At 31.8% G+C, this 20,310-nt stretch overlaps 1 protein-coding gene across 4 annotated transcripts in view; it reads left to right on the top strand.

Annotated features, from left to right (window-relative positions):
* LOC124536045 (tyrosine-protein kinase Src64B) overlaps positions 1-20,310 on the top strand; it is a 75,546-nt gene that overhangs the window by 50,264 nt on the left and 4,972 nt on the right. For all 4 annotated transcript variants that reach the window (XM_047112455.1, XM_047112453.1, XM_047112456.1 and 1 more), the window contains 2 exons: positions 10,567-10,651; positions 20,104-20,241. In XM_047112455.1, the coding sequence (XP_046968411.1) occupies positions 10,603-10,651; positions 20,104-20,241 (187 nt within the window). In that variant the 5' untranslated portion in view covers positions 10,567-10,602. The remainder of the gene's footprint in view (positions 1-10,566; positions 10,652-20,103; positions 20,242-20,310) is intronic.

Raw genomic sequence — 20,310 nt, 5'->3', positions numbered from 1 at the left:
TCGTTCACAAGCAACAAAACAACAACAGCCTGTAAATTCCCACTGCTAGGCTTTGAGGAGATTCCCTCTCCCTTTGAGGAGAAGGTTTTTGGAACATATTCCACCACGCAGTTCCAATGCGGGTTGGTGGAATAGACATGTGGCAGAATTTCTACGAAATTTGTCACATGCAGTATTCCTCACGATGTTTTCCTTCACCGCTGAGCACGAGATTAATTATAAAGCACATGAATCAGTGGTGCTTGCCTGGGTTTAAATCCGCAATCATCGGTTAAGATGCACGCGTTCTAACCACTGGGCCATCTCGACTCAACCATTCACATATATTGTTAAAACAATTCCATTCAAGTTAGCGTTTATACGATACTAATAAAACCTGGCATACTTTGTCCTGTCTGTATAAATAAGAATTGTCATGGCGATCGCTTGCTGTATTAGATAAAGTGCAATGTTTTCCAGCGATAAATTGAACCAAGTGCAACGTTACAAAATTAATTTTGTATTAAAATACCGCAATATTCAGCAATATTTCACGTCTCCGCCGGAAATCATTAATATTAAATAACTTATATCATAAAATCGTTGAAATTAATCAGAAATAAATGATTTTATTATATTACGATAGAATCTTAATTATTAAGATTTTCACGATAATTTGCCCATTGATCGAATCATGAAAAGTTATAAGGCAAAAATCTAGACTGAAAATCAAAAAGAAAAAAAAAATTCAAGGAAATAATATTTGAGAGTCACTTACGTAATTCCCAATGAATGTTTAGTCATATGATTTAATTTCAGAAATTACCAGAATGCGTAAACCCCTAAAAATGAGTTCATAGCAATCTAAGTGTGTTCAAACAAATAAAGAAAAAAAAAACCCATAGGAAAGTTTAAAAATCTATTTGTGTTTGATTCAATCAATCGATTTAAATTTTCTACTATATATATATACGATACTTATTCATACACAAACCAAGCTCGAGTAAACAGGACACTGTATACAAACTAAAAACAATCTTCGAAAGTGCTGTTGTGTTGTGCACGTGCGAAAACTGAACGCTTTCTTTGTTATCAAAACACAGATAACGTCCTAAGACGAGATACACGAGATTTGTTTTGAAGAAGGAAAAAGGGAGAAGAATAATATATAACATTATGAACATAAAAGTATTCAACAATTACGACATTATTTTACCGTAGTTTTGTATTTTCTGTATTAATATTATAAATGAGAAAGTAGTGTTATTCTTTCATGATCAAATCAATGAACCGATTTTGATGAAATTTGAGATGGGGCAAGTTTGAATCCCAAAAGGGAATACTTTTTTATGCTTAACACCTGACGACAAACCCCTCAAACGCAAGCGAAGCCGCGGACGTTAACTAGTTTGTATATAAATTGCTAAATAAATCAGCTGAATGTATTATACGATTAAATGCTCCTAAATAAAATATACCTCGATAACCAGGTGCAAGTTAGCGGTTACTGCACTTGTATACCCAGCTTAGAGGTAAAGACACATTTAATAATGTGAATATTTGAGACATAATTCAGTATCAATCTGATTTAACAGTCGCTAGTGAGGTGAAAAGCGATAAATTTACGGTTTCTGTTTGCCCCGGAACGAGATTGCGTTTAACAGCTTATATGCGGGTACATTGTCGTTTCATTCTATGTACCGGTAGCATCGCGTCAGATAAACAAGATTAACAACTTAAGTAGATGCCTGAATTTGTATATCGTATATTATTTTGTATTGTCAGTATGTACGTATTCACATGGGGTGAAGGATTTTTGAAATGACGTCATGTATGTAAAACTTCCATAGTGTGGGAATATTAATTTTAATGAATAGAAATATCGATATCATTCACGTATTTTTATCGTCTTCACTAATAATATACTTGGTTTGTGAATGATTTTTCTTTTGCCGTTTAATTTATTACTTTTGTATGTACAATTAATGATATACGAATATAGTCTTTAACTGCACAAGAGTAAAAGAAATTATGTTAAATATCGACCCGCCCCTTCTTCACATGGGTGCAATATTGATGCTAAATATACTACTGAATTTGTTTATTTACTAAATCACATTTGAAACTTCTACAATTATCAGTGTTTTCTTATTGTATAGTTGAAGTATTTTATACAAAAACCTTCCCCCAGGATCACTCTATCTATTAAAAAATACACATCAAAATTAAAGATCTAAGCATACATAGGGACAGATAGCGGTAAGCGACTATGTTTTATGCTATGTGATGATGATAAAGGAAGGAAATTGTATCAATTTGTAGTAAATTGTCGATTGTTTTCATTCTCCAAACACTTATCCCTTGTTTACAGACCACAAAGTAGGTTGAAACCTTTCGGTCAGCGGATATTACATAAACCGAGAGGGTTAAAATGGGAAATATACGAAGATATTTTTGTCTTGGGGGAGCGATGATTTAGAGCGTGAGATAGTGTGCCTCCCGTTTTTATTTTTAGATTTCGACGTCGGCAAGGATTACTGACCCTTATCGAATACGATGTTTTATTTCTAAACAATTCAGTCGAAACAAACTTTTATAAATACTGATCATGATGTCATTGTCAGTGTTCTTTGATTCTCTAACAATGGCATTTATAATTAGTCGTTATTATTTGCATTTAAGATGGAAACGCTCAATAGATCAGAGTTTAAAACTAACAATTGCACATTGTTATTTACTTTACGTCAATATTGCTTACCTAAATTTCGATATCAATTTTTATGTTCTAAAATTTTTTTTTATTGTTATTAATCAGCAAGTTATATCAGAAAGGTGTCAATGCCTGGTCAAGATTATGGCATTGGCAAATAGTGGCAAAAATAAATGAAAACCCGCTGACTTTTTTCTAATACAAACAATGATTAAGTTGAATAAATGATTATCATTTGAATTTCAGTTTATTGGTCTGCTACGAATAGGTAGATACATGTTTTTAGAATATTGTGTCATAAATTCTTCAACACACTTCATACGAAATTAAATTCAAATAAATACAAACATAGAACTTAAATAAACTTAGTAGCGCTTGCTAGTATTTTGACCACGAACCGTTGTAAAGATATACGTGTTCAATCCACTGGCTAACTTAATTATGACAATGATTTAACGATCATAAAATGTTCGTTTATTACGCATTACCCAAGTCATCGTTCAATACTCGATGTACGCTTAAATAAGATTCTCATAGCAACGGTTTCCGGCGGAAAACGTCTCGTAATTCCTCCAGAGTTCCATCGGAGCGTGTACAGTATTTTAATAAGGCATATTATAATCTTGGTACCAAACACTTGTAACTAGACGTTTCCTGCATAATCAGTGGTATTTTTTCCTGAGAAACCTTGCTAGTTTATCATGGCTTGCGTTACTCGCTCCGCTGGCTTCACGGCTGTATAATATTACATACTTATCCACAAATACTCTAATGCTTACCATTCTGATTACGTCATTTTTATGATAAAAATCGATTATTTACCGTTTCTAGATTAAATCTTCTATATAAATTTTATTTTTTTAACTGTGAATTATATTCCATATTTATTATGTATGTGTTCTTAAATGTTTGTGTCATTATATCAAAACATTTTAACTCCAACACGTTACGAAAGTTTTGGCAATTATATACGAAATTACTTTCGCGTCTGGATTTTTCTCTTGAGAAGTAATTTTGTCGCAATTACGTCTTGAGATATTTCACAACGATGTGTCTTTGTGAATTAATTATATGAAGCTATTCTTTGTGACTTAACAACTTAAATTCATAAACTTGATAATTGTTATTTCGAGGCTAAAACTCTCAGTACTCGATGCACTGACAATGTATATTTAATTAACTTTTTCTTCATCAATTTGTGGATTCAAACGAATTATTTTAATTGTCACCATCTTTACCCTCAAAGCTTTCTCACTGATAATCGGAAAAGTAAACGAAATTGTGATTATGAGAAATAATTATTTTTTACGATTTTGTGTCCAATAAACAAATGAGACTAGATAAGAAAATTAGCTATATAACATGAACTAACTTTAGATCCTAATGACTAATACTTGTACCTTTGAAATAGTTTGGCTATTTGGAAAACAGAGCAGCATATTGGGTACTTCTTGATAAATTTTCGGCTTAGATATTAGTTTCATTTGGTAATAAAACAGTACTCATAAATGGCAATCAAGCTATTATACACATTTTGTTATTTAGCCGTATGTTATAATTACCCGTCGTAATTACGTAGTATAATATACATTAAAGCAAAGCTCCCGTAGAGGTGAGTGCGTTAATCATAACAGCGTTTAGAGCCGCCATTGTTTTGCCCGCAGCTGCGCCTGACGGCCGACCGACGTCCTCTAAATACAAATCATTGTCAAGTTCAACAGAACCGATGTGCAGGGACTCGTTAATATATACACTAAAACAATGAAACTGTCTGTGTGCCCACTCATTTTGGAAATGTTGATTGTTTTAACTCATCGTAGACTTTTAAATTTGATGGGGTTATATCTACTCATAATGCTGCAAATGTGTAATGTACTTATAAGTTCTTAAATTTTCTAATGTATTTGCGGTACAGTTCTTGAAAATTGCGACGTCATTATAGATCTCAAAAGAGTCTAGCAAAATTGAAGATTACAATTTTAAATAATGCAACCTTAGCGCACTTAACACTTGATCAGAAATGATTCCAAAATTTATCGTTAAATATTATTATTGTTCAACCTAAATAACGTGTTGAAATAAAACATTGACTGTGTATATTTTTAAGGTACAAATTCGTATCAGAAGTTAAATAACTCGAACGTAATCATCCTGCGATCGATCATGTTACTTCCTCATTTTGTGGTACAAGCCATGCTATAACGATGACACATGAGTTTAGATTGCTTGTAAGACAATACGCCACATGATTATAAAGCCCTTGCCGGTTTTATTGAAGTATCGTATTTTTAATAGCCTTACATCGATGGTGCATCTTATTAGATAATATTTTCCGCAAATTGAACCCTACTCTTTAGATAATTGGGTATCTATTGTACATTTTTTTCACATCGATATTTTCTCTATATTCTCATTGATCTATATTTTTCAAGGTATGTACTATATTTGATATTTCCTTTTATTCCATTTTGAATTGCTTTGAGGATAAAATTTTATGTTCCTGTATTTACAATCTAGTTCAAGTTCAAGATTCCGCCCACCGGGTTATTGACCGCCCTCGGTACATGCGCGAAGAGCAGATATTGTATCCTCTAAAAATTTCATGAAACTTATATTAAACATTCATATTTGTATAACCGATGAATTTGACAAATTGTTTTCCAATAATACGAAGCCAACATTAATGCCATGAGCGTTCGTTTCGTATTTGCGTATTGATTATTTCCCTTATCTCAATTGCGACTGTTTGAACAGGCTCTCGTATGGCCCTTTTTATGACACTATTAAGTATTATTGGTATATTCAGATTTAGCTTACAAAATGCTTATTATGTATATTTATGATGACGCACTTTGTTTGAGCTGATTAAGCTTAGGTTTAATTTTCTGACTCCTAAATTTTGAACAGAATCAGCCCATTATTTCTTAACTAGTAGCCGCTCTTGGCTTTGCTTGCGTTTTAAGTTGTTGGTTGTCATGGGGTCAGGATCAGTGGTTTGGTCGTGAAAGAGCAATAGACAGACAGAAAGACAGAGATACTTTCACATTAATAATATTAATATAGATTGATTGGTTTCACAAACAAAATTTAAAGGTGATAAGGTTTGTGCAAAGTATGTATTTGTGAAGGGATTTGGGTGCAAGCTATGGGTTTTGTCGAATGAGGGTGTATGAGCGGTATTGCGTTGGTTATTGATTGAAGGCAACAGGTCGTTGGGGCGTCCGTCCCCCGCACTGCCGGCACCTTCACTTTCTCCACGAATTTGGTTCAAGAGCCTCCTTTAATTTCAGACTTTGATATGTAATATTTGTTTACATATTTATCGAAATAACAATAAACAGTATCCAATCGAATATTATAATATGATTAAAATTAATCTCGTTATAAATTGTACAATATATTTTGGTATTAAAAAGGAATTAAACGCTTTAGATAACAAGTGCCTACCTGAATATATATTACGTTGATGATTGGTATAGAAAGTGGTCTTCTTAACTCTTTGCTTACAAAAAAGTAGCCTTTGTCCTTTCTCGGGCTCTGGACTATTTGTATACCAAAATTCATTTAAATCGGTCCAATACTTTGGACGTGAAAGCGAGACAGACAGAGTTATGACAGAGAGATGTAATATCACAATTCCTTTTTTTAATTTTGATTCATTTTTAATACTGTTATACTATATCATTGTATAATATGACGTTGAATACGAAGCTGTTATCAATGAGTAATTTGTTATATTAACATTAATTGTACACCATATCGTATTACAGATTTCCTTAATCTACCAATTTGGTATTCCGGCGTAGTATAATCGAGCTTCTACTACCCTTTTTCTGGCGAAAACCAGTATATTGATTTGCATTGCTATTGTTTGATAGGAAGGGTGAGGCAGCGAGTTTAATTAAAAAAAAAAGTTCATAATCATTTAGGTTCATGTAAAAAAAAGTAAAAAGTAAAGTAACAGCACATTTCCCACTACTGAGATAAGACCTCCTCTTCCTTTAAGGAGAGGGTTTGGGACATATTTCACCACGCTGTTCCAATGCGGGTTGGTGGAATGCACATGTGGCAGAATTTCGCTGAAATTAGACACATGCAGGTTTCCTCACGATGTTTTCCTTCACCACCGAGCACGAGATGAATTATAAACACAAATTAATATATATAGTGGTGGTTGCCTGGGTTCGAACCCGCAATCATCGGTTATGATGCACGCGTTCTAACCACTGGGCCATCTCAGCTCACATGACTGTGAATTGACATATCAATATATGTGATGTGTTTATTAAATAAGAGTTGTCGCCCGTTGCTGCCCATGTGTTTTGGGGGCTGGTCGTCAGGTTTCGACAAAAAGTAGCCTTTGTGCTTTACACCAAATTTTATCAGATACGGTTCAGTGCTTTGGCCGTGGAAGAGGGACAGACAGATGGAGTTACATTATAATATTTTCAAATATTATAATAATAAATATTATAATTTACTTGGTGGTAGGGCTACGTGCAAGCCCGTCTGGGTAGGTACCACCCACTCATCAGTTATTCTACCGCCAAATAACAGTACTCAGTATTGTTGTGTTCCACAAGGGACATAACATCTTAGTTCCCAAGGTTGGTGGCACATTAACGATGTAAGGAATAGTTAATATTTCTTACAGAGTCATTGTCTATGGGCGATGGTGACCACTTACCATCAGGTGACCGCTCGTCCGCCAACGTATACCATAAAAAAAAATACTTATATTATAATATAAAAAATACTAGTAGACTAATAGTAAACTAATAATTACTACATATGATAAAACAAAGTACCCCGGCTGCGTCTGTCTCTGCGATTTTCACTCATATATAGACATATTCATAAGGAAGGTTTTGGAATATAATTTATAACGGTTTTGTGTAAATAAGTTGAAATACAGATAAAAGGTAAAAACTCGTGCAAAGCCGGTACGAGACGCCAGTTATATTTAGTGATATTTTTGTAATAAACTGTGTACAGATATTTTTAATCTATATTCTGGAAGCACTTAAAACGTAAAACGAACATTTCCCATAGTAATAAGAATATATTATTGTAAATAACGATACCATTCAAAATTCAAGGAACGTGTTCTATAAACGGGCTTTCTTCGTATCGTACATAATGGAGTTTGTTATCCAATAATACGTTTAGTTCTTTTGTTGTGTAAAGAACGTGATCAAGGCATGGAATATCAATGGTTTTGATTAAATTGATTATCAACATTGATTATTTTGAACATATGGTTAAGTTACTAACCATTTATTTAGTAGAACATTAAATAAAAAGATTTATTCTTATCTTTGGGTAAAGATTAGTCTTGGACATTTGACAAACATTTTGAATTTCGAAATTACCTTTTTTTAATTTGTTGATTTGATGAATATATTTTCTTTAATATGTTGGTATGATGGTAGTTCACTTTATAAAGATTATATGAAACACTATGTTTTATACATTATGGCGTTTTATACAACCGTAATCTACTCATTACCTACTTGTATACGTCCACGTCATAAGACATACTATGTATATGCGATTTTGTATATTAATATCCCATACATTTATCTTATTGTTTGTTTCCCTAAAATATAATAAAATAAAATAATATGACGAAAATTCCAATGTACAAATTTCATTTATTTGGTCACTGGCGTTAGAATAGAATTTATATTTAATAGATTAAATAACATCAATTAAATTTTACATTATTAAATATTTAACATGTCCAGTGTTAACATTCACATTAACACATCAGCATAGCGTTGTTTTATATTTTGATCACGTTTAGAAATTATTGAGTGAACTTCTGACGGAGTACAATTTAGTTTGCGTTTAAAGTTGTTAACTATTTTATTATGTGTTGTATTATATACGCTTCGTTTAATTCCTAAATAGTTTTATTTAAACACTTAACTACTTGATGATGGCTTAGTAGTTAACGAGGTCATTGTCGAAGTTTGAGGGTTCAAACAGGCAAGGTTTGAAAAAAAATGACAAATTATAAAAATGTGTTAATATGATAAATTTAAGTCAATAACTTTGATATTACTAATACAAGTTTAGTATTAATCTATGATTGAAATTATAAAGAAAGCTCGCCTTTCTATATAAATGTTTTCAATAGTACCCCGATCGGCAAAAAATTGAACCGATTATACCGATTATACTTTGTAATATATTCAATAATATTCCAAATCATGATAAAAAATATTTAATACCTTAACCACTAATAATAACTATGACTAAATACAAATCAGCTAATCCTAAAAATAATATGATGACGGATTAATAAACATCTAAATGAAAGTATATATATGTAGTATAGAATTGAGTCAGTCGTTAAAATTATGATGTTTGTTTATATTATTACATAAATATATGAATTTGATTTAGTTCAACTCTTAATATGTTATCTAAAAATATGTGTTAGTTTTAATATTTGTACTGTTTGTTTCGCCGGTTGGTGGAAGATTTTTATCACTTGCAGATTTTCTTTCACCAACGATATAAATTATAAATACAAATTAAACACTTAAAAAGGTAGCGGCTTCATGTCTTCTAGCCACTGACCATGGTCTTATAAATAAATCAATGTCTATCGAAACGATATTCCCGATCACTTATTAGTGTTATCGTAAAGAGTCGTGGGAACTTGTCGTTGATACCGTGATAACACGTCGAGTTGATATGGACGTGATTAATGTTGTAGGATCGGATACTTTCGACCTGTTTATCGCCGATTTCTCCATATAACCGATACTAAGTAACGGCCGGACCATTACTGTTTTATTTACAAAGTTCGTTATACGTATGTAACATTATCTGCGTCTATTGAATTGAGTATGTGTACTTGCTTTATTAGTCGTTTAGAAATTGACATTTTTTTTTAACTTTGTCGCTTTTTTGTCTTCATCATATTATTTGACCGATCTGAGAAATCGCTATGAAAGTTATGTAATATGTAGGCAAATATGTGAATATTTTTTCTTTGAAAAGATTTTCATTTGATTCCTGTAACCTATACTAGATGGCGCTGTATATAAATCTACCGTTCGACCAATCACAGTGACAATTTGTCTATATGCCATGGCAGGTCTACCGTGTTAAATAATAAAATTGAATATTATGATATATGTATTTCAAATTACGGATTTACTTTGATTCTACTGCTTAAAAATAGCCAAAATAAAAAAAAGGTTGCATATGAAATGAATGGATTAATTGAATATGAAATTGGACGTCGACAAAGATAATTTAAAAATAAATACTTTATTGGTTTCGTATAACAACGCATTCGTCACATTTCAATGTAACTATTTGTGCTATATGCTATATCTATATATATTTATATTTATTTAACTGAAGCGTATTCACATCCGGTCAAAGACCATTGATATTGTGATGCTTTTTAATAATCTCGTTATCGATGAAGAAAATCGTTGTGATTAAACCGGCTTACATGGAATTAATTCCGGTACAGGTATCTTAATCTACGTCCACATAAGCATTGTGTGGCGTAAGTAAGCTCTTAATCCTTCTATTTAACTGTAAAGAGGGGCTATTTAACAAACATTTTATTCTTTGTAACAAAACGTACTATCTAAATTTTAAGCATTGTTATTACTATATATTACATGCACACATTTTTAGACGTTTCTGTGCCTCTTTCGAATGTTAAATTTCAGTTTAAAAATCAGCTTGTAACTAATTTTAATAGTACTTAAATTTGAAATTCTTGCGGATGTAAATTTGTTCGAATTTAAGAAATAAGTTTAGCTTATACTTGAGGGAGCATATAATATAAGATTGCTCTTTTATAAAATGTACTCGTGCATTAATTGTATTTATCTTGTTGACAGAAGCGGCTTGGCGCGGCGTAGCGGGCGGGCCGCGCCATGGGTAACAAGTGCTGCAGCCGCCGTCACGACCCCGACAGACCCTTAGGTGAGTTCAATGTTTACCGTTCCTTCACCCCCATATAAGTATCTTAAGATGGGTTCAGACGTTCGCTTGCATTCGCTCCATTTTATCTTTACGTCCTAGGTATCATCAATTCTTATTACATTATTATAATTATTTATAGTAAGTTAAATAAAGGTTACTGAGTAAAATAATTATAATTTCCGTTTTATATTCGGCAAGGAAACATTAGTTTTATTGTAAGAATATATTAAGTAAACTTTACTCACACATTTTGTAATGAAAATGAAAAGAACTATTGAGTTTCTTGCCGATTCTTCTCGTTAGAATCTGATTTTCAAATAAATGGTAGATTTACATTTAATTCATTACAGAACAAACAATGTACAAGCTTATGTCAAACTCAAAAAATATCACATAAACAACACCTTAAATAATATTTTTATGTTATCTTTGAAGTCTGTGAGAACTTGTATGGTACGGACTGAGCTACCTACTCAAATATTATGTTATATTTCATAAATATACCCAAGTTTTGTATAGTATCTATAAGCTGTCCAAGAATAGCAATACTATGGGAGATGCTTAATACTTTAGCTATTCTTAGAGAAACTTATTCAAACACTTTGTCGCCTGCCGTTTCTTGTTACACGTTCGCCACTAATCCTCTTTGCGGCTCGCTTTAAGTAGCTTCAAGAACAAAACCGAAGGCATCAAAGCCCTTTGAATTGTTAATTTGTAAATTACTCCTAAAGCCTTTTATCAAGTTAATCCGATAATCAGGCAGCCATGACTATGTGTCTTAATATCTTAATGATTTTTTTTTTTGTTCCAAATTTGAATACAGACTTAAAATAAAATGCTAAATAATAATAATAAATATTTGTAATAAATTGATTCGATTTTAACGATATAACATTACAAAGTATAAATCAAAGTCGCTTACCGCTGTTTGTCCCTATGTCTGCTTCGATATTTAAAATTGGGTAAACGGATTGTGATGCAGTTTTTTTTTTATTAGATAGAGTGATTTGAGAGAAAGGTTTTTGTGTATAATACAAGTACAATATAAATATAGTGTATTTAGTATCAGCATTGCATCTGAGCGAAGCCAGGGCGGATAGTTTGTATTAATTAAAAACAAAAGTCTCATTAACATGTATTTTGTTAAAGTAATTCAAATTATAATTAAACTGACATGTCTATAGCTGTAGTTATAATTCTGTATTCAGGATTTAAATTATATAATATGTATTTACATTTATATAGTTAGGTAAGTTAAAACTTGTATCACCTGAGTTAAATACCGCAATATTTCCAGCGTCGAATTCTTGAGCGGAAACAATTTCCTTTGAAAACAATGCTTGCGATTTTTTCGCACGATTCCGATGTTTAAAGTTAACCACTTACAGTCTGTTTGTGTTTGTTTATTCCGTTTTTATTTATTTATTTATTTTTTTTTAAACACCGTCTGTATTTACTTATGAACTTAAACAGTTTGAGTACCTACTTAGGTATTGGAATACTGGTTTTGAGACAAAAACAACACTTTTATGTTTTAATTTTTTTTTAAATTCGGTTCAACGATTTGGTCGTGACACAATGACATACAGACAGGTAGAGTTACTTTCACATATATAATATTAATACAGATAATATATTATAACTTTTTTTTATAAATATTACAACAGAAATATATTTAATAATGACAAGTGCTTTTCCGTATTCAGCCTCGTATGACCCATATGAGAATCCTTTGTACACATGCCCTGAACTGAACGGCTTTTATAATTATAATTTTTAGCATTCCATCCAGTTATTCTTGATACTTTTAATTTAAATGCACTGTGACATTATAGAAAATTGATATATTTTACATACTTTATATGTATCAAAATTTTGGCGTTGAATTATAATAGGTGAAGTTGTAACCTATTGAAAACACAGCAGGATAGAGTCAAATAAACTAACGTTGTCTTAAATTTTCGCGATTATTACACATTTAAATAAAACTAGTTATAACGGATTTGAATCGCGTATATTAATTTTTTTTTTGACATCCCGACGTTTCGAGCACTTTATAGCGTTCGTGGTCACGGGTAGTAGGTCAAAAAAAATTAATATACGCGATTCAAATCCGTTATAACTAGTTTTATTCAAATAAACTACTTTGACAGCGAATTATTGTTTGATATTTCGCACGTAACGTAGGCGAAATAACCTGTGCCCTATCGTCAAACAAATAAAAGCAACGAAAAAGCTTCGGTTGACACTTTGAATAATATATAGTATTCGTTATTATAGATCCGTGAAAATTGCCAGTTCGAATGTCGATGTTGTCGAAATGTTTGAAGCGGATTTAAATAGTTAAATGGAATAGTCGTGTATTATAAATGAATATACATTAATCATGACCTATTTTTGATGCATAGTAATATCAGGGCTATTAGTAAATCCCATGGCGTAGGTAAATCTTTAGTATGTTTACCTTTCGTCCTTATTTTAGGTATACATCAAACGGTAACGGCTTTGATTCTCAAGGGAACAATATTTATATAGGCAAAGGGCTCATGGTTCTGTCGTTATAGCGTATTTTAGTTTGTTTCTTGACCCTCATTACAGATCATTGTATAGTTTAACACAAGGTGAATGCTTAGAGTTTAGTTTTGGCGTTAAATGCAAGCTACTCTATGACAACTTAGTACTATTTTATTTTGTACTAGCGACCCGCCCCGGCTTCTCACGGGTGCAATACTGATACAAAATACATCAAAGAGTTTTTTTATTTACGATATCACTAACTAAAATACAACTAAAATTACCAATGTTTCTCTACTACAATTTTCATGTATTATATACAAAAACCTCCGTCTCGAATCAATCTATCTATTAAAAAAAAACCGCGTTAAAGTTCGTTGCGTAGTTTTAAAAAATTAAGCATATATAGGAATGTAGGGACAGAGAAAGCGACTTTGTTTTTAATACATATTAAAAAGTAGTGAATAGTATATGTTTATTTTGTGAGATTTCACTTTGAATTTAAGTGAAAACGAACAGTATCTACATTTTTTTAATTACACAGCTAAGAACTATAATTAACCATAAGAAAATTTTCTCATGGCTAACTTACAAAGCTAAAACATACATACAGCAACGTCTCAACAATAAATTTAACATGTTAGTGATACAATATTAGTTTACGCATTAAATTACTCTATGGTAATTTGTCAGTAATGTATTGATTCCTTATATACAGTAGCCAACTGCGTATGTAATATTATAACTCAAAAGTTCGTGCACAAACACAAGTAGACTACTTACTTCTTCACTTTAATAATTTCCATGATATTAAATCATATATTTAACATTTTTAATTTCAAATTTCGTTATTCTATTATTTGGACATTGAATAATGAATGTTATTTTTTAATTATTTATTGGATATTAAAAATGAATGCATATTGTTAAATTAAATGTAACTAATGTTTTGGCAGTCAACTTAACTAACGCACTGGGTTAGTGTAATGTTAAATATAAGTACATATTTTATTGTAAATAAATATTAAAAATATATGATTAAATCAACAGCAAATATAACGCACCATATACCAATGGTAGGGATTGAAAGGAATTTAACATAGCCAACATTGTAGTCCAGTCTAATATAGAATTTTTCTTGAGAGATAATCGTTTTTGCTGGCTTGCATTTTATCAAATACTGACATGTACGGGGCAGTATTATTGTTTTTATTTATAGAAGTAGTATTTATGTAGTTTTGACATATCGTTGAATATACATATCAATCAATGTCGTTAGTACGCTACGAGTCGTAAAGTTGCGATAATAAGGTTGAACAGCGGCCAAAGACCCATTTAGCTCCGGTCAAGTGTAAGTTGCTTTAGCAATATCAATATGCTTGACTCAATAAACGCTTCTAAGCGTTCCAGTTACCCGTTATTTTGTATTGTATTTTTTTTACTACTAGTTATGCCCGCGACTTCGTTCGAGTTTGAATTAAACACTAATTCTAAAAGTAGCCTATGTTACTCCCTATTACATGAGCTGTATCAATGAAAGTCCCGTCAAAATCAGCCTAGCCATTTCAGAGATAAGCCGGAACATGCATTATTTTAGTATTACAAACAGACACTAAATTTTGTTTATATGATATTGATGATATAGATTTCACATTTAAAACTTTAAAGTATAATAATTAATAAGTAATTGGTATAACGTCTTAAAACGTTCACTGTCCCAGAAAGTGTTAAAAGATATTAGTTTTTTTTTCTTGTTCAACTATCCCTTATTGGAAGGGATTTATAAAATTTAATTCAGAACGTGTTCGGAAATATAACTTTAATATCTGTTCTGATTGTTATTGATTATTTTTTAATTCTTTTTTTATTTTTGACTAGTAGTCGCCCTCGTCTTCGCTTGTTTGTTGGTGTTTCTTGTCATGTGTCAGGCAAAAAAGTGGCCTATGTCCTTTCTTGAAGTTCAAGTTTTGCTTCATACCCAATTTCATCAAATTCGGTATAAAATATTATTATTTTTATTCAAAAAAAAGGTAATATTTTATATAAGAATATTTATTATATAAAATATTACCTTTTTTTTCTATTTGATATTTTTTATTATTTTATAATAGCTATTATTTCTTTATATACTAAATAGTCACATTATTAATAAATATAAATAATATAAATAATATTCAATAATATAAATAATATAAATAAATAAATAATATTTATTTTTAGAAATTCTAAATCCAGTTGATCTTATGGAAGCGTTTCTGTTATAACCAAGCATGTGCCTATTAATCAATTTTATCGTCCAATGCATATAAATCTTGATAAATTGACAGGAAGACGGTCTGTTTCGTAATATACTAGGATCGGTTGCGTTGCTCTCTTTACCAATAATATTCGCTTTAACCGATTAAATATAGAATGAAAGTGATTAGAAGGAAATCTCAATATCATGTTACCAATATTTTGACGACCTCCGTGGTCGAGTGGTGTGTAAACCGGTTTTCATGGGTACGCCACTCCGAGGTCCCGGGTTCAATTCCCGGCCGAGTCGATGTAGATTACCATTAGTTTTCTGTGTTGTCTTGGGCCTGGATGTTTGTGGTATCATCGTTACTTCTGATTTTCATAACACAAGAGCTTTGGCTACTTACATTGGGATCAGAGTAATGTATGTGATGTTGTCTCATATAAAAAAAAAAAAAACTGCTTACAGAAGATATCGAAAGAGATGTCCCCTATTTATTACAGACGAGTATTGAAATGTATAGTATGTTTAAAGAGTATAATCGCATTAATTGTACTCCGAATGTACGATCATAGTTATATTTAGTAATATAACTATGATCATCTAGATTATATAATATTATAAATGTGAAACTAACTCTGTCTGTCTGAATTTCTTATAAAGCAAGCTTGAACCTCAAAGGCGGAAATAGACTTTGAGAAACTCCTAAAACGCGAACGAAACCGCTGGTGACATTATTCCGGAGTCAAAATTTTGTATTGAATTGTATACTTGTATAGATACATAGTTTTTTTTATACTAAGTCTATATTAGATTCCAACTATAGACAAAAAAATACTTTATGAAAAGCGCGAGCATACGGTAATATGCGTCTATTTGTTTGAGTACTTGCTAGGGTGGCGGAGTGCGGGTGGAGAGATCGCTTGACGCGGTACTGTTGGTATAATAATATTTATTTACTTCACTACTACGTGCACCTTAGTGCACGCTCAGGGTATATTACATAGGTCTACATACAAAGTAAATATTGTAGGTCGTGTTTTATACATATATTTAATTATTTATTACATAGTATAAAAGCAAGTCACTTACCCATGTCTGTCCCTATGTATGTATAGATCATTAAAATTGCGCAACGGATTTTGATGCAGTTTTCTTTTAATAGACAGAGTGATCCGAGAGGAAGGTTTTTTTTTGTATATAATACATGGACAATATATCAATTCAAATCAAATCAAAAAACAATTAAAACTCTGTAGTATATTTAGTATCAGTAATACACCCGTGCGAAGCCGGGGCGATTTAGATTTATAATGTTCTGTATATTCATATCACGGAAGAAAAACGACTATATATCAAAATGTATTATTTAACATATATATAATACAATTCTCTATTCTGTATTGTATATATTTTCAATAGAAAAAAAAAAACAAAAGCCTATTAAGATTCTAATATGGCGATAGAATCGATATGTAACCATAGTCAACTCATCACCATATTTGTATGCAGTACAATAGTAAATAAATGCTGCATTATAATTAATTAAATTAATAAATATTACATAAAGTATGATGAATCACAATAATCCTTTGATTTATATGTCATACTGGCCAACAGTCTACCACTAAGTAGGGCCTTCTTTTTATGCCTAGCACCGGACGAGCAACCCCCTAAAATGCAAGTGTATCCGCGGGTCACAACTAGTATTTTAAATGCAAAAATCAACTTTTATTAATTATATTTTTGCTTTTTGTCTCGTCTCTGCATCAACGTTAAATACATTTTGTCCTAAGTAAAGAAAGGGCATTCGGAGCGTAATTAAAAAACTTTATGTAACAGTAACTGTTTACTGTGGAGTACTGTAAATTTTATGTATGCCCGTAACTTGTGTCCATGCGAATAAAGATAAAGCCACACTGACTGAATGCCATAGACCAGTAGTTCTCAAACTTATTTTTCTCGTGGACCACTTTCAAAATTTTATTGGTTTTGTTGGACCCCTGCCGCTACATTTCCACCACACGCATAAAGTCGCCAAATAATAAAAATTGTATCGCTTCTGAGTTCTGTCCCTATATTCCGATAGGTAAAATAAAAACGAAAAATGGTACATTTTCTACCACTTTACTTAATTAAAGAATAGAATTAGAAGAAAAAATGAATAAGGTAACATATGTAACTATGCTTACATTTTTGCTCTTTACTATCAAAAACAAATAAATTTTCGTGGACCCCCATTAACATCTTATGGACCCCCATTTTTTATTCACGCCTACGTAGACCCCCCATCATGTCTCTCGTGGACCCTTGGGGGTCCACCTGGACCACTTTGGGAATCACTGTCATAGACAAAGAAACAATTGAAAAGTATTTTAGGAAGGTTAACCTTATGGAGATTGGATTATAAATAACTAATTTTATTTTATTTATACGGTAGTAAATGTCTCTTCGTAATTTTAAAAATATTAACATGTGAGATTTCAGATCATCAAATTTCAATTCAATTCTTAGTTTAATACCTTTTAGTTGTATCATCAGACTTATTTGTAGGCACTGCCCTTGTCATTGTTATTCGTATGGTACCCTCTAACGATCACTGAAAATCGGCTTTGAGCTTTGGAGCTATTGGTTCTCGAGTTTCGACATGAAATATGGGTCGGTACACTGCAGACATGTAATTATATTCTGCCTTTTTTGTAATATATTTTTCTGTAGTTTGTGTGTCACAAATACATATTTCTATATCTATACATATAATATTATTGGAGTGTCTTTTTTACTCAACACATATGTATGTATAAACGGTACATATACGAAAATAACATTTTTTACAATTTTTGTTTCTCTGTCTGTCTTTTTGTTCCGGCTAATCTCTGGAACGGCTAGACCGATTTTGACGGAACTTTCACTGGCAGATAGCTGATATAATAAGGAGTAACTTAGGCTACAATAATGTTGTTGGGCACAGCTAATATTTTAAATATATTTTTCAATTTTATTCAAATTGCCAAAAGTTCGTGATTGCAACACCTTACATACTGTAGACCCAGCTTCAGATAAACAGGAACATCAAATAATTAACAATATTTAATATGGTTTACAATATTTATTTTTTACAGTTTTCTTTACAATCGTCCATTATTTTTCGTATATAAAGGCAGATTAACAATTCCCATGTCAAATGTAATAATATTCTATTTCTACTTTTATTTATAAAAATGTCAAACCAAAAAGTATTCATTACATTCATATAATTCTGTGACTGAATATAGCTCAACAGCTAGAAGTTATATAACATTTAATGATTATTTATAAATATTATATTTAAAATACTTTATAGGCTTACAATACTTACCATAAATCCACACAGTAATATTGATGCTATACATTATTATTAATCTGTTCATGGTCAATAATGCGAACCGCACAGAGTTTATCATATTTAAATGATTGCGCATAAATCTGAATACTACGTCGAGGCTAATATAAGCGGAGCCATGATAAAATGAAGTGAGCACAAACGGGGACCACTTTGGTAGTGCTCAGTGCTCTAATTGCAAATATAAATAGAAATAAATGAATATCAGGTGGTAGGGCTGTAGGAAATCCGTCTGAGTCACTTTAGCGACCCCACCCGGCGTCTCACGGTGCAATGCTGATACTAAATATAGTAGAGAATGTCTAAATTATCAGTGTTTCTTTACGATAATATTGTCCATGTATCATATGCAAAAACCTTTCTCTCGAATCAGTCCGTTGTGCAATTTTAAAGATCTAAGCATACATAGGGATAGACAGCGGTAAGCGACTTTGTTTTATACTATTTAGTGATAATGATACAGCAATCAGCTGAGTGAAACTCTTAGTGTGTTCGATTAGTCAATGTCTGTTATAAATAGACAAAATGAGAGGTATCGTAGGACTCTTGAGTGGAGTGAATTTGTTTTCGCTATATGTTATATATTAAATTATTAACACAATTAATCAAATTAATAACATTTAAGAATAAAGAGCAATAAATAGAAGAGAGAGAGAGAGAGAGTAGAAGAAAGAGAGGAAAGATCATCTGGGGGCATAACACTGTTTTTCGTATGCGACGATTTTAGCCATTGTACTCTACTCTAACACGTGTAAAAAACTTCAGTTTTTTTTCTTCACATTTGTTACAAAACCTCCCTACGTGCCAAATTTCTAGTTACTAGGTCAACGGAATATACTCCATAGGTTACGATGTGTCAACGACCTTCTAGGTTTATATCTAAAAATAAACTTGAGAGGTCGTATCTACATCGTATATCTTTATTGCATCGGTTATAAAATAATGATGCAATATTTAGTTAAAATGAGACCTAGTTTTGAGTATTTTATGTAGACTTCACTTTTTGCAACTCCAACCTCTCTTACAGACATAGGCAATAAAAACGGTATGGAATATTTCACTCGTAGCATTATAATGCTTTTCCTATATTTTTCTTCCTACGAATGCTTAACGTTCTGTTATAACAGTCCCTTGCACCTTATAGTGCTTACTTATGATTATCATTAACGTCTCCAAATCCTAACCAGTAACCAGTCAGTCTTATCCCAACTCCCTGATCCGACGGTTGTCTCAAGAAAATCTTTGTAATTCTTTATTTAACAGTTCGTATATAGATTATTTTAGTAAAGTGTTATTTATTTTATCTTTTTTTTTCAGTGTATCCAGCATACAAGAAGAACGAAGCAGGGTTCACAACATGTCCGTCGCTGGAGACGAGGTATACGGGCGAACCAAACAACCGCGCCGTATCGCGCAGACCAGCGGACATCGTGCGCACGCGCAATCCCGGAGCATGTAAGAATAAAAATGCTCGATTTATCTCGTAGAATTGTTCATTATCAATATTTCTTCCTGTTCCATAGC

This window comes from Vanessa cardui, chromosome 16 (genome assembly GCF_905220365.1).
Source record: "Vanessa cardui chromosome 16, ilVanCard2.1, whole genome shotgun sequence".
NCBI classification, from domain to species: domain Eukaryota; kingdom Metazoa; phylum Arthropoda; class Insecta; order Lepidoptera; family Nymphalidae; genus Vanessa; species Vanessa cardui.
This window is presented reverse-complemented; position numbering and strand designations above follow the sequence as displayed.